The following is a 15,492-nucleotide window of genomic DNA, read 5'->3' on the forward strand; positions in this document are numbered from 1 at the left end:
GAGTCAGAGATGCTACTCCTTCTTCCTCTACTCAAGTGGCTAAGCAGCAGAAGTATGTTGGGGAACGTAGCAGAAATTCAAAATTTTCTACGCATCACCAAGATCAATCTACGGAGAGACTAGCAACGAGGGGAAGGAGAGTGCATCTACATACCCTTGTAGATCGCTAAGCGGAAGAGTTCAAGAGAACGGGGTTAAAGGAGTCGTACTCGTCGTGATCCAAATCACCGATGATCCTAGTGCCGAATGGACGGCACCTCCGCGTTCAACACACGTACAGCCCGGTGACGTCTCCCACGCCTTGATCCAGCAAGGAGAGAGGGAGAGGTTGAGGAAGACTCCATCCAGCAGCAGCACAACGGCGTGGTGGTGATGGAGGAGCGTGGCAATCCTGTAGGGCTTCGCCAAGCACCGCGAGATATGAGGAGAAAGAGAGGGAGGGCTGCACCAACAGGCAGAGATCAGATCGCGTGTGTTGGGCAGCCCCTAGGCCTCATATATATAGGGAGAGGGATGAGGGTGCGCCCCCTCTAGGGTTCCCACCCCTAGGGGGGGCGGCAGCCCTAGATGGGAAACAAGGGGCGGCCAAGAGGGGAGAGGGGGAGGCGCCCCCTAGGGTGGGCCTTAGGCCCATCTGAGCCTAGGGTTTTCCCCTTCTCCTCCTATGTTGCGCCTTGGGCCTTGTGGGAGGTGCACCAGCCCACTTAGGGGCTGGTCCCTCACCACTCTTGGCCCATGCAAGCCTCTGGGGCTGGTGGCCCCACTTGGTGGACCCCCGGGACCCTCCCGGTGGTCCCGGTACGTTACCGATAAACCCCGAAACTCTTCCGGTGACCAAAACAGGACTTCCCATATATAAATCTTTACCTCCGGACCATTCCAGAACTCCTCGTGATGTCCGGGATCTCATCCGGGACTCTGAACAACATTCGGTAACCACATACAAACTTCCTTTATAACCCTAGCGTCATCGAACCTTAAGTGTGTAGACCCTACGGGTTCGGGAACCATGCAGACATGACCGAGACGTTCTCCGGTCAATAACCAACAGCGGGATCTGGATACCCATGTTGGCTCCCACATGTTCCACGATGATCTCATCGGATGAACCACGATGTCAAGGACTTAATCAATCCCTGCGCCGCTGCGTGCACCCCTGGATGGGGGTGAGCAAGGGCTCCCCCCTAGTGCCCTCAGCGCGGCAAGCCGCAGCCTCTAGCGCCACTCCGGCAAGCTGCGCCGCGTCTGTGTGTCGCCGGCGACTAACCCCGGCGGCTGCCGACGTGGCCGTCATTAGATTAGGGACTAATTAACCGTATTAGTTAACACTAGTCATTGACAGTGGGTCCCACTTTTTTAGTTTACTGGTTAACCAAAACAATTAGGCTAATTAGCAAAACCAGTGGACCGATGCGTCAGCTTTGACCGAGCCGACGTGGACCTTGACCGGCCCCACCTGTTAGTGACCCAAGCCAGCACTATTACACTGACCAGTGGGCCCCACTGGTCAGGTTTGACCCAGAACAGCTCAGTTGACCTACTGATGTCACAGCTATGTCATGCTGACGCAGTAAATCATTTTCTGGATTTTAAATAATTAGAAAATTCCAGAAAATGTCTAAAACTTCAGAAATTCATAGTAATTCAACCGTAACTCCCAATCAAATAATTTATATATGAAAAATTATCAGAAAAATCCAATCTATCCATTTATGTTGGTTTCATGCATGACAAAGCAACTTAACCTTGCTGTATAGATCAAAACATGATAAGGCACATTATAAATTCATAACTTGAGTTTGAATTTGAACCCTTGGGTCAAATTAGCTCAAACCATTCTGGTTTTAGTTGCATTAGTTCAAATCACAGCATATTGACATGTCATGATCATGTATCATATTGTGCATTGCATTGATTATATTCTTTCTGTGTTGCCGGTGATTGTTTCCCCCCGATAGACGTGGTTCCGACGATGTGATCGATGACACCGATGAAGAACTATATTATCTTCAGAACTGCCAGGCAAGCAAAACCCCCTTGTTCATTCTGATACAATCCCACTCTCTCGCTCCTGCTCTCTTTTACTGTATTAGGACAACAACGTTTCAACTGTTACATGCTGCGGTAGCTGAACCCCTTTCCTCTGCATGACCTATCATTGCCACGGTAAATAGATGAAACCCACTAGCATGAGTAGGAGTTGTTTGAGCCCTGATGTGCCTACTCATTCATGTTTGTTTGTCATGCCTGCTACTGCTTAGAGTTGAGTCAGGTCTGATTCATCGGGGATGAATTGGAATGTGGTGAACATGTCCTACTGTTGAGAGCTAAGTGTGTGAACATGATTTGGTAAAGGTAGCGGTGAGAGGCCATGTAGGAGTACATGGTGGGTTGTCTCATTGCAGTCGTCCTTAGGAACTGAGTTCTGTGTTTGTGATCCATGAACAGCTACTACCACACATTGGAATGCTTAAGTGCCCCTCTCGACTTATTAATCAACCTGATCTCTGTCCAGGAGTTGCAACTAGTTTCTGGTGTTTGTAGGTAGTGTTAGTAGTCTACCAAGTGGCACCCGGTACTGGTGGGCTTGGGACAGACTAGGCATCGTGGCCCGGTGTACCAAGTGGCACCCGGATGGTGGGCTTGGAAACCCTGTACACATCGTTTGGGGCCGTGAGCGACACCCCGGCCGGATCTCCTTGAGGATGGAACCCGAATAGGCGATAAACCTGGACTAGAGACTTGTTGGTTAGTCAGGTCGTGGCCGACTCCCTTGCCAGGCTTCCGCTTGAAGGTTGCCAAGATACACGACGTGTACATGGTGGTAAGTGGCGAGAGTGTGTGTGAAGAAGTACACCCCTACAGGGTTATCATTATCTATTCGAATAGCCGGATTCCTCGGATATGGAAACTTGGACCCCTTGCATAGTTCATAGACAAGTGAAAGTGGATACTCTAAAATGCGCAGGATAAGTGTGAGTGCTATGGATGGCGTTCTCGTAGGGAGACGGTAGCGGATCCATAGTGGAGTATTGATATGATGAATATGTGAACTCGTGTGCGCCACCTCAAAAGAGTTACTTGCAGTCGTAGTTCAGATTAGCCACTAAGTCAAAGCTGGCTTGTTGCAGTCAAACTGCACCACCTCTTTGTTGATAACGATACATATGTAATTAGTTCTGATGTAAGTCTTGCTGGGTACAATTGTACTCACGTTTGCTTAATTTATGTTTTGCAGAGAGACTTCAGTCTCGCTAGTAGTTTCGCGTGGACTTCGACGTTTAGCTTGTTACCTCAGCTACGATCTTGTATCCTTGGGAGGGTCTTGTAGATAGTCAGGCTTCTCAGCCTTTTTCATTTGTAGATGTCTGTACCCAGACATGTTAAGCTTCCACATGTGCTTGTTGCTTGTATGCTCTGTATGTTGGGTCATGAGACCCATGCTTGTAATATCTCGCTCCTCGGAGCCTAATGAATAAATACTCCGAGTCATAGAGTCTTGTTGTGATGCCATGTTGTATTACACATATTGAGCATATTGTGTGTATGATTGAAATGCTTGGTATGTGTGGGATCCGACAACCTAGTTGTTTATCCTTGGTAGCCTCTCTTATGGAGAAATGTAGTCTTGTGCTTCCATGAGCCATAGTAGTCCGCTACAGCCCGGTTCACCCGAGTCCTGCTAGCCCAGCACTAATGCTCCGAAACACTTGACTGGCCGGCATGTGATTCACTTCGTTCATGTGTCTGTCCCTTCGGGGAAATGTCACGCGGTGACATCCGGAGTCCTGCCTAGCCTGCTACAGCCCGGGTTCCCGGAGTCCTGTTAGCCAGTGCTACAGCCCGGATTCACACGTTGCTGACCGGCATGCTCGATGTTGATTCATGTATGCCTGTTCCCGTAAGTTAGTGCCACTTTGGGTTCATGACTAGTCATGTCGGCCCGGGTTCTCTGTCATATGGATGCTAGCGACACTATCATATACGTGAGCCAAAAGGCGCAAACGGTCCCGGGCCATGGTAAGGCGACACCCGTAGGAATACCGTGCGTGAGGCTGCAAAGTGATATGAGGTATTACAGGCTAGATCGGTGTGACTTAGAATCGGGGTCCTGACAGGATCTCAAACTGCCCCTGTGGATATCAGTTCTGATGGAAGCATCTACTCTAAACAGAAGGATAATAATAAATAGAGGCTAACCTATGTGGCTAAGGTAAACAAAAAAGGAGAAGAACACACCATAATTCTTAAAGTACCTATCCTAGGATGCATTTGACCACGGTACCATCCTAAAAGTCCTTCCTCATGCTTCTCAGCTTCTTTCCTTAGCTAATCGCCCCGTTTTTGAGTTTTCGCTAATTTTAACAAGGTCCCCCTTACCCCCTTCACATAATAGGTAAGAAGGTAAGAGTTAATTAGGGACCATGTTAAAACTGCTCTTTAGTTTTTGTGACACCTTCTCAACCCGATAAGAGTTCCATTGATAAGCTGATCTATGGGTTCAATACCCATAAATGTCAAGAGAAAAAGATCATGTGATGCATCTCAATTGATTGATTGTTTCATCTCTGCTAAGTCTTCAGAAGGTTGTGGAGCTCTAAATTTCTCTCGAATAGCCGCAACAGAAAAGAATAAACCATACCATACTCAAGTTGACTGTTGCAAAGCTCGTTATAAAACAGAAACGTCAAAGACCATATCAGGTAATATGCTGATAGGATTTAGAAAACAATGGCTGGGAAAACAAAAATATTTCGTAGTACAGAACAAGCCAACAAAAACATTTCAACACTAAAGTAAAACTGTAGCAAGCACAATGGTTACACTACACTGTTTAGATACCTAATTGCTAATTTAGGTTATGCGGCTGATGGAACCAAAAAATATATAAAGAATCTATTTTCAAGTACTCCCTCTGTAAACGGTCCAGTCCTAGCTATGAGGACATTACACATCAGTCAGAGTTCCATGGAGACGGTCTCCTTTCCTATACCTAAACTATGTATATATGCCTCCATGGAGAAGGACGAAGACGACACGACCCACATCACGACAACACAGTTCTAGTTTCCTTGGTCCATCCCCTTGCTTCTCTTCAGGTCTCTCTACCTTGGTGTTGTCATGCTACTCCTGCATTCCAATCTAACATTTAGCCAATATAAACTCACTGCTCTCTGTACAAGAGAGCAGTAATAGGGTACAGAAGAAAAACTGGAACTTCACTTATCCACTGAAGTGTGTAAAGCCCAGCTCTGAATTTTTGGTTGCACCGCTCATCATCATCCATCTCAAAGAATAGGCAAAATCTGCAACAATATGAATGGCCTTAGAATTAACTGTTGCGAGAATAAAGGATGTACATCTACAACTACAGCAGAATTAACTGTTATGAATTTTTTTTGCAGGAGTGAACATGAGCTTTGTAGTTCTATGTTTATTTTATGGAGCAGTACTGGCATTATTAAAAACAATCCTGTTAGTATTATCATTTTTCAGGTCTTCAAGAAACACATCTCTTCTGTGCTAGATCTAGATACGCCCCGAGGTAGTATAAGTTATTTGAAATCATGGAAAAGCAACCTGAAAATTGTCTGAAGGCATGAAGACCAGAATTCAGAGTAAACGGTTGTAAAATACCAAGAAGCACTTCATGGAATATATTTGATTACTCAGCATTAAACAACCAAACAAGAGTAGTAAAAAATGACCGAAGGATGATTTTAGCAGGCATTTTATGAAAATAATCTAGCCTCATTGTACTGAACACTGAAATGAATCATCAACTAAGAATTTTAAATTCCTGCTGAAATCCTATTGGGATTCAAATTTAGGGCAAAAGAAACCTTGCATTGTTCATCGAAGGGTAAAATTCTCAGGGAATCTTGATTCTGGACCACTCAAATATCATGGAGGTTGTACCATATCCATTCAGTAAAATCTATAACAAAAGAAATGTACGCATACATATCAGGATGAAATTCCTCATATAGATCATTATAACTAAGGCAACAAATAATATTTCAGGCTAGTACCGTGTATGCTTTAATCATAGTATTTTTCACTGCAAATAATATTTGCTCTTTGTCAAAACATACGGGAATGTAAGGAAAAAGTCATACACAAGGGGAAGAGAAAAACGTAATGTAACATTCTTCAAGCCAAATAAACATTAGTAGAATCCTACAGGAGAGACTCACCATAAAATTGGTTCCATTCTTTGAATAACCACTTCATGCAAAATCCCTTACAATATATTCAGACCAATCCATCAACCAAAAAATTGTAGTGTTCTTCACCACTGAACTCTGATTCAAGAACTGAAGGGTATGTCAATTGCATATACTATATTGCATGTTTTCATCTGTCTTTTCCCCTCCAAATGATAATTTTCTCCTTGCCAAAAGACACGAGAATGCAAGCAAAAAGGTCCTGCAGAAATAAGGTGAGAGAAATGCATCCTGTTACAGCCTTACATGTGAAGCAAAATAAGCATTTTGTAGTAAGCATATATGGTAAACTACAATCTTCAGATAACCACATTGGGCAATCATTTACAATCAATTCAACCGACTAATCGGTCAATTCAACACCAGACAGTAAAGATAAACACAAGTTACTAAAAACTTTTGAACCACAGATGCCTTGTGCTTAATCCATATAATAAGACCCACGAGGCAATGCAGAATAAAAATAGTAGCTCTATATCTTAACCAAACCACAGTGCAAATATTTTCCACAAATATCACAGTGAGCGGGATAAGAACAACATGATAAAAACAGCAGCTCTGCATCTTAATCGGAAGTTCATCCCTACCTCGACTCCCTGTCCGCCGCCACCTCCTGGATCTCATCGCCGGTAGCACACCGCAGTCGGCCAGCCAGCAATCAACACCAAATGCACGTTGGCGCCAAACAATGGACTTAAACCAGAAAGTTGGTCTAACATTACATCATCATGCAAATATATGCACTGGAGGGTTAGCATTGAAACCCTCATTGAAACCCTGAAAATGGAAATGCAATACGGTTAGCATTGAAACCCTCATTGCAAAAGAACCACCGGAAGGCCTCAACTTTCTGGACAAAACTGGGTACTCCATTCCACTTGGAATGTACTGGCAGTATGGCCTGAATACACACAAATGAGTTATGTAAGACACAAAGGCAATTGTATTTTGTTGTGCAGCATCATTTACCTAGCACAAAACATTTTTTAAAAAGTGTGTTTCCGTCTTTCTGTTAGCAATTATTTGTCGAATAGGAATGTAAAAGCTATATTTAAAATGGCAGGGTCTTAATAAAATACAATTAGATAGAGCAGCTCAGATGAATCAATAACATCCCTGCTTTTACGAATCCAATTCTTAGAACTCTTGGTATATTGCTATCTCTATCCAGTCTAAATGTACGCTCGCAACATCATCTTGCGAAGTAAAAAAAATGATTGGATGCATCCTAAGTGCATAACATGATCTATGAAAACAATTTTACACAAAGCATATGAACCAACTTGAACTATTCAACCACCCATTGCCATTTTCTGAACTTAATCAAGAAAAGTGGCTACATATAGCTAAAATCAAAGAAAAACTATGAGGCTGCAGAAGAGCATCGTCTCCTCATGCCTCGTTTCCTGAGAAGATAAAAGGGAAGGGTTTGCGAACACACAACCATGGCATGCCTCATCGATGAATCAGGGGCCAAGGGGAGGAGGCCGCACGGAGAGAGTAAGAAAGAGATTGGGTGAAGCTCACCTCGGTGCTGGCAACAGAAGCGGTCGCCATCGCTCCTCGTGTGCGCATCTCCCCCAATCTCTCCTCGTGTGCGCATCTCCCCCAATCCGCGCCCCTGGCCTTGACCGCCGCGCCCGCTGCCTGCCGCGCCCACTGCCCGCCGAGCCTGCTGCACCATGTGTGGCGCTCACAGACGCTAGCCGTCGCCGTGTATCAGTCATGGCACCATCGAGACGCTCGATTTCACCTTTTCCTCGTCTAAATCCCGACCGGAAGACCCTGCCGTTGCCATGGGGCCCAAGTGACGGAGATGGTCGGCTATGAGGACGAAGGAGGGGGCCGACGACGCGGGGAGGAGAGGAGGCGGCCGAGGCGAGACAGGAGAAGAGTCCAGCCGCCGCCGCCCCAGATGCTGGCTGCTGCTCCCCTGCTTTCCCCTCCTCCTCCGTCGTCCCCCCAGATGCCGAGTCCCGATCGAGGCCGCACTCCTCGGCTCGAGGTCCTCCGGCTGAGGCCGGATCAAGGCCGTGCTCGTCGAGGCCGGCCATGGGGCGGCCGCATCTGGGCCACCACGCGACATGACCCTCTTCCCTGTAGCCTCATCCCATCGCGACGGGTCGCCTACCCTGCTCCTTTATCTCACCATCGGCCGACTCGGTGTGGTGGTGGCAGGGATTCGGGAAGGAGGAGGGAGGAGGAAGAGAGGAATGGGGTGTGGCGGCTGTGAGAGGGGGAGGGAGGAGTGCGTGGCTGTGGATCGGGAGCTAGGGTTGGTGCGGTCGTGCCCAATGGGTTCCTCGCTCCAGCCCCAGCCCCCAGGCAAGCCACGGGACGCGCGACGTGGGGTGCGCGAGGAAAGGCTCACCCGACCGAAAATGACCCGCTGCTGACCCAGCCACTGCTAGCGTGAGACGAGCCCACTTGTCATTGGGCAGTAAAATGACTGCGAGGTGACGAGCCCACTTGTCATTAGGCAGTAAAATGACTATGAGGTGAAAAATGATTTAACTGCAAGTGAAGATCCAACGGTGCAACTGAGTTGGAGAGGCAGATAGAATGGCCAACGAGGCCCCAATCGGAGGAGCCTTGTGGAGGTGGGTTGGCTAGCCTCTTTATAGTTTTATTAAATAAGAGATATTGTGATATCCCAACATATCCATGTTCCAACATGGAACAACCTGCACTGCACCTGCAACTAGCAACACTATAAAAGGGGGTGAGCAAAAGCGGTAACATAGCCAAACAACGGTTTGCTAGGAAGGTGGGTTAGAGGCTTGACATGGCAATATGGGAGGCTTGATAAACAAGTGATAGATAGTGTGACATAGCGATAGAACAAACAACTAGCAAGCAAACATAGAAGTGATATCAGGGGTAATGAAACTACATGAATCAACAGTTTTGCCGTCTGGCGATTACAGACGGTAAAGAGCGAAATACAGACGGCAAAGACTTTGCCGTCAGCCGGTTGACGATAAAGTTAGACGCTAAAGCATAAATCAGCAAAGCAAGACTTTGTCGTCAGCTTTTTGTCGGGCAGACGGCAAAGACGGCAAAAACTTTGCCGTCAGCCATACAGTGTAGACGGCAAAAAAGTTGCCTAACAGAGATGGACGCCGTTACAGGTTTGCCGTCAGGCTTTAAGCTCGGGGGACGGCAAAGTTAGAATGTTTGCCGTCAGGTTTTCGTCCACGCGGACGGCAAAGTCTAGCGTTTTGCCGTTAGGCGGGCCAGGAGGCAGACGGCAAAGTCGCCAGGTTTGCCGTCAGGCGGCCCAAGAGGCAGACGACAAAGTCGCTAGGTTTGCCATCAGGCGGCCCAAGAGACAGACAACAAAGTCTCCAGGTTTGCCATCTAGCGACAAAAGGCAGACGGCAAACCCCTGGACTGGGCTGTAGTCCGATTGCACAGGCTTGTGCCACATGGGTACTTTTGCCGTCTAGAATCCCATTTGAATGACAGCAAAAGCTGTGCACTTTTTTTGGCATTATATATATATATATATATATTAATTTAGCACACAATATATATCATAATTTGGCACAGATATAAATTGGTATAGTTTGTATACACAATATATATTATAATTTGGCACAGATGACACATAATTCATAGCACTGTTTCATAGCAAATATGACACAGTTCATAGCACTGTTCCATAACACATTCATATCAAATACCACACAGAGTATACCAAATGCCCATAGCGAGCTAGTCCATAGCAAATACAAGAGTACAATGTGTTCCATAGCAAATGAACAAAGCAGGCATCAATACGTAATATTTGGCACTACAACAAATGTCTTCATGTCCATATCATAGTCCAAAGAGCATCTGTGTGGCAACCTACAAGATGAAATCATCAACATGTCAAATTTTGGCATAATAAAAAAGGGCTTTAAATCATCAAGATGACGAATAGACAAAAGGAAGTACTTTCAGACCTTGTCCAATTTTGAACATGTCAATTTAACATTCTGGATCATGAAGATCTTCAGGAATGGTCTCTAAATCATGAAAACAAATAGCTACTTGTTTCTACTTATAAGATTGATTCATTTTAACACTGTGAATCATGAATATCTTCGAGTGCTCTCTAAATCATGAAAAAAATAGCTTCAGCTGGTCTCTAAATCATGAAAGTAAATAGCTTCAAGAATGCATATAGCTAATTAAGATCATGGTTGAAATGGTTCAAATCTATCATGGTTTCAAATGGTCTCTACTTGTCTCTATTATAAGTTTGATCTTCAAATGGTTCAAGCGGTCTCTGCTTACAAGTTTCTAAATCATGGAGATCATCAAATGGTCTCTAAATCATAAAAATAAATAGCTATGTGTCTCTAATTATAAGACTGATTCAACTTAACACTCTAAATCATGAATAAAAATAGCTTCAAGTGGTCTCTAAATCATGAAAATAAATGGTATCTACTTGTTTCCACTTAAAAATTTGATCTTCAAATCGAATGGTCTCTACTTGCAAGATTCTAAATCATGGAGATCTTCAAATGGTGTCTAAATCATGAAAATAAATAGCTACTTGTCTCTAAATCATGAATATCTTCAAGTGGTCTCTAAATCATGAAAGTCATGGAGATATGTAGGCACTAACCATACTCGATCTCAAAGGTTCGGAGAACCACCATGGTCATTGGCGTTTGGGCCTGGTGCATGTGAAGATCCATCATTATTTGACCCTTGGCCTGATTGATGCTGCAAAGCATTACATGGTTAGCACAAAACTCAGACTAAGAAATGCAATAATGGTGCATGCAAGTATTTCAGATAACTAACCATAGGGGCGAAGCAATGTCAGGCAACTGCATAGCGGGCATACCATTCTGGGTACAATAAGCCTACAAATTATGTTTGAGGAGTGAAAGTTAAGTACTGGTAGTAAAAGACTAGATGTATGTGCAAGGCTATTAAGGAACTAACCGCAAACATTGCAAAGTACTGTTGCATCCTCTCATCCGCTAGTCGCCTCTCCTCCGCCCTCTTCTCATCCACCAGTCGCCTCTCCTCCGCCAACCTCTCCTCCAACTTCTCATCTAGCAGTCGCCTCTGCTCCTCTAGTCAAGACTACAGAATATGGCATTGCAATCACATCTTCAAATCCAACACTAAGAATTAGAATAAGCATACATAGAAGGACTTGGATAGAATACCTCCATCGCAACCATTGCTGGAGTCGAGCGTTGACATATAGAAGATGTTGAGATACCTGACCGAGCTTTGTACTCAGGGAGAGTGCGACGGGAGGACCTAGGAAACATGCCACCTCCAGTCGCTTCCTTGCCATGTTTCCTACCACCTCCAGAGATCATAACCACCTCGTGGTCAAGGGGCTCCAATGTCACATCATACTCAGGCCCTCTCATCTCTTTTGCCTTCCTTTTAAATTTGTCCATTCGATCATAGGCAGTCTTGCTGGTGTAGGCAGGCAATGTGTCATTCTCATCGTAAGGCGTGGCAGATCGGAATGATCCCTTATGGGCCAAAGCGTACGCCACAAAAAGGTTGGGCTCCGGAGCCTTATTGTGAGACGCCTGCAACCAAAGCAACATGATTAAGACTTCATCACAAGGATTGGCAACATGTATGACAAGAAAAAGCTTATGAAGAACAAATCGATGGGAAGAAAGACATACCCAACGCTCGCCGAACCCCTTAAGGTTCAAGTTGCCTTGATGGTGTGGTGGATCCTCCATTGCGGCTCGCCGATTTTTATAATCTAGGTTTTTCTCCCTATACTCTTCAGAACACCAGTAGTCCATGATCCACTCCCAGCACTACCCCTTGTCGACACACCATCTCGGAGTAACCTAATTGATCAATTGCATCTCATATACGTCAAAAAGAAATTGAGTGCCAGCCTATTGAGGAAATAACAAGCATGAACATGCTTTACTTGCATGTACTCATCCTTCTTAAGATGGAGGTTCCTACATGGTTTCTTATCAACACTCATATAGCCTTGAGTTGCCTTATACCTGCGGACGGCTAAAGGGCGCGCCTCATGCATCAGATTGCACACAAGCTTCTTGCAATGGTGGTTCACGACTGCTCGTGCCTCCTCCAAGTTCCCTTCCTCGCATCTATTGAAATCCTGCAAATACACGCGACACCAATCGAGATTAGGCAATTGACTAGCTATGAATTATAGATATGTAGTGTGTGAAGGAAACTTAATGATTACCCAAAGTTCGGCAAAGACCCGCTCCGCTTTGTTGTGAAACTCGATGTTGTTTGCTACACCAAGATCCTCGTAGGCTATGTAGTGGTACCAAGTCCGTGCTGGCTCTGGAACATTGACCTCCCCAGGCAAAGTAACTGTGCCAGGGTAATGCTCCCTCAAGAGGATCCAAGGACGCCATTCACGAGCCGGTGCTTCTTACCCTGGGAATCTCCAACTGTCGCCCAATCGCTATATAATGAGAAGCCAAAGTTATTAGCAATTGTCGCAAACATTGAAGGTAGAAAATGGGAAGCCGAAGTTAGTTTACCTTTCTCCATATGGAGTAATACATGGCCTCTGCTCGATAGGAAGCCCTCGTTCCGGGAGCCTTGACGAACCACGCATGTACACGGTTCGACCCTCCTCAACTTGGATAAAACCATCATTCTCGTCGTCGGCGGTCAGGGCCCCTGACCGATCCTCGTCCTCCTCCAGCGACAACCACTCATCCACCCTCTCCTCAGACATGGGGGAGTGAGACACCGGCTCGTCCTCCACCCCCTCATCCTCAGGTGGTGTCACGAAAGGTGGTGGCGAGGGAGGCCGAACCGGGTTTCTCCTAGCCTTTCCTCCACCTCTTCCCCGGCCTCTTCCTTTTACTCGATGAGCCTGAGAGGAAGCCTAAGGAGGATCGGCGAGAAAACTGCCAATCAAATTTCTCGCTAGGGGAAATGGGGCCTTATTTGCCGGGTTACCCCTTTTCCCATGCAAGCTCACCATGCTTCACTCACCTGCCATGACAAAAAGTAAGCAGTTAGTACAAATGTAACATTATAGTTCAAATAAATAAGCATAAGTCCAAAGAATTGGCGCAATGAGAATTACTAAGGCAATTATATTACAAATACATTATAGTTGAAATAAAGAAGCATAAGTTCAAAGAATTGTCACAATGAGAATTACTAAGGCAATTATAGTACAAATAGTACATTATAGTTCTCATAAATAAGCATACGTTCAAAAATAATACAAATTCAACGTTACAGCATGTTCATGATCATTTGGGTCATGGTAACCCAACTAGTACAAAATCAACATTACAGTTCAACACTATAACTAAAAATAGTCGGGATCACCCGGATCACAATCCATATCTTCTTCGGGGTCAGTTCGGGCCTCATCATCGGTATCACGCGTGTCATCAAGGATGTCGTCCTCGTGTTCACCATCATCGTCACTATCATCGGCAATGCCTAGACGTAACCGTTCAAGCATTGATAGGTCTTCCACGTTCGTAACCTCTTCTTCCTCTTCTGCTTCTTCTTTGTCATTGTCAATGTGTACTTCCATGCGTGGATGGATGTTGGGACGGCCTCTAGGCCCATGTTCTTCTTGAAAGAATTCTCCATCATAAGTGTCGGGGTTGATGTGAGGTTCATAATCCTCTTCATTCGGGGGAGGATGTTTACGATGTGGCGGCACATCGTACACGACATCCCAACCCTTAAGGTACTTTTTGGCATGAATACTTGAGATAAAAAACCTGTGTCGCCTGTTGAGCCACAATATAGACATCTTCTCATTCTAATTTGTTGTCTTGTCGAATTTCGACTTGCCCAATATCATCTCTTTGCCTAACCTTCTCCGGATCGAACCAATGGCATTTGACGACGACGACTTTTGGAGGATTTGCCCCAAAGTAATGTAGTTCATATATTTCATCAACTCTTCCATAATACTCAACTCCATTGCAAATAGCCGACACTCCGGTGTTTCTTGTTTTTAGAACGGCCCGACGTTCCTTGTTCCCATGTGTGCGGAGGCGATACCCATTGATGTCGTAATTATCGAACGTACTGACCTTATAGTCAAACCCATTAGCAACTTGTTTCAATTCTTTGTCCCTACAAGTTTAAGCGGAAAAGATTATTGTATTAGTCGCACGCAATACCAACTTCAAGTCTACATAATAAGAAGTATACCTTTGCTCTGAACCAAGAAATCAAACCGTAATTGCCGTCTCCTTCGCCAACAAGAAGCTCATACTCTTCAAGTGAATCAGGTTCGACCCCTCCATCAGAGAATTGGGCAACGAATTCACTTTGCAATGAGAAATGAGCGGAGTTAGATACAAACATATGAGTAGATGTTACATAATGTACCCATCACTTACTCAATGTACGGCCACACTTCTTTTAGGTTGGTGAGGATATACAATGTAAGCGATCTCCACTCTTTTGGATCCAATATCTTTGAACCAGAAGCACCCACATGTCCGAGTTGGCCTTTGAAAAGGCTGAACTTGGATTCATGCCCGGGGTCGCTAGTATTGTAACGAGACTTTGCACTATGCAAGCTTGGAATATTGGCCGCATAACATGATGTGCTGAAGTTTGACATCTCCTCCGCCAAGAATGCATCGGCTATGGATGCTTCAATTCTACGTTTATTTCTACATTTAGCTCGAAGAGTCTTTTGCATTCTCTCAAGTCCATAGCACCAACGGTTCTGCACAGGGCCACCCATTCTTACCTCGGAAGGGAGGTGTAAAATCATATGTTCCATCGGATTAAAGAAGCCCGATGGAAAGATCTTCTCTAGCTTGCAGAGCAACTCGGGGGCCTGTTTTTCCATGTCATCTATCACGGTAGGAGATACTTCTTTAGCACAAAGAACACGGAAGAAATAGCTAAGCTCTGCCAATACTTCCCAATCATCCTCAGGGATATAGCCTCGAATCATCACGGGCATTAACCGCTCAAGCCATATGTGCCAATCATGACTCTTCAACCCACAAAGCTTCAATTTATCAAGATTCACTGCCCTCATTAGATTCACTGCATACCCGTCGGGGAACAACAAAGTTTTGAACCACATGAGTATCTCCTTCTTTTGTTCCCTTGTAAGAACAAACCTAGCCCGTGGCATTGTCCAATTTTTCCGGCCCACGGGTTCCCGCAAGTTTTGTTTGGGTCTATCACATAGCTTCATCAGATCAAGTCTGGCCTTAGTATTATCCTTCGTGATCTTGGGAATGTTGAACAATGTGCCAAAAATGGCCTCGGCGATATTCTTTTC

The 15,492-nt window shown here is 45.2% G+C and overlaps 1 protein-coding gene and 1 long non-coding RNA gene across 10 annotated transcripts; both read right to left on the reverse strand.

Annotated features, from left to right (window-relative positions):
* Positions 1-4,764: 4,764 nt before the first annotated feature.
* LOC125543885 lies at positions 4,765-8,560 on the reverse strand. 9 transcript variants are annotated; one of them, XR_007298986.1, is made up of 7 exons: positions 7,755-8,548; positions 6,815-7,004; positions 6,198-6,429; positions 6,033-6,061; positions 5,844-5,938; positions 5,224-5,306; positions 4,765-5,130 (listed from the first exon to the last, which is right to left on the reverse strand). XR_007298986.1 is itself a non-coding variant. In XM_048707376.1 (3 exons), exons 1-2 carry the CDS (start codon positions 8,279-8,281, stop codon positions 6,954-6,956), a joined length of 702 nt encoding a protein of 233 aa, XP_048563333.1. In that variant the 5' UTR covers positions 8,282-8,560; the 3' UTR covers positions 6,194-6,429; positions 6,815-6,953. The 9 variants fall into 9 exon arrangements, 1 of the variants encoding a protein (XP_048563333.1); XR_007298983.1 differs by having other exon boundaries at positions 4,765-5,306; positions 7,755-8,546; XR_007298984.1 differs by lacking the exon at positions 6,033-6,061 and having other exon boundaries at positions 7,755-8,544.
* A 2,293-nt stretch (positions 8,561-10,853) lies between these two features.
* On the reverse strand, positions 10,854-13,193 carry LOC125548341. The gene is made up of 7 exons (XR_007301013.1): positions 12,743-13,193; positions 12,436-12,663; positions 12,230-12,345; positions 11,405-12,061; positions 11,175-11,318; positions 11,031-11,092; positions 10,854-10,949 (listed from the first exon to the last, which is right to left on the reverse strand). It is a non-coding gene; the product is annotated as an uncharacterized LOC125548341 (long non-coding RNA).
* Between the last annotated feature and the right edge of the window lie 2,299 nt (positions 13,194-15,492).

This window comes from Triticum urartu, chromosome 3 (genome assembly GCF_003073215.2).
Source record: "Triticum urartu cultivar G1812 chromosome 3, Tu2.1, whole genome shotgun sequence".
In the NCBI taxonomy this organism is placed as follows: domain Eukaryota; kingdom Viridiplantae; phylum Streptophyta; class Magnoliopsida; order Poales; family Poaceae; genus Triticum; species Triticum urartu.

Bases quoted from the DNA above. Each gene is read 5' to 3' on its own strand.
- LOC125543885 (XM_048707376.1), bottom strand. From the start codon at position 8,281: ATGGCCGGCCTCGACGAGCACGGCCTTGATCCGGCCTCAGCCGGAGGA. The intron at 7,129-7,754 runs GTGAGCTTCACC...GTGTGTATTCAG, and splicing joins CTTCTGTTGCCAGCACCGAG to GCCATACTGCCAGTACATTC.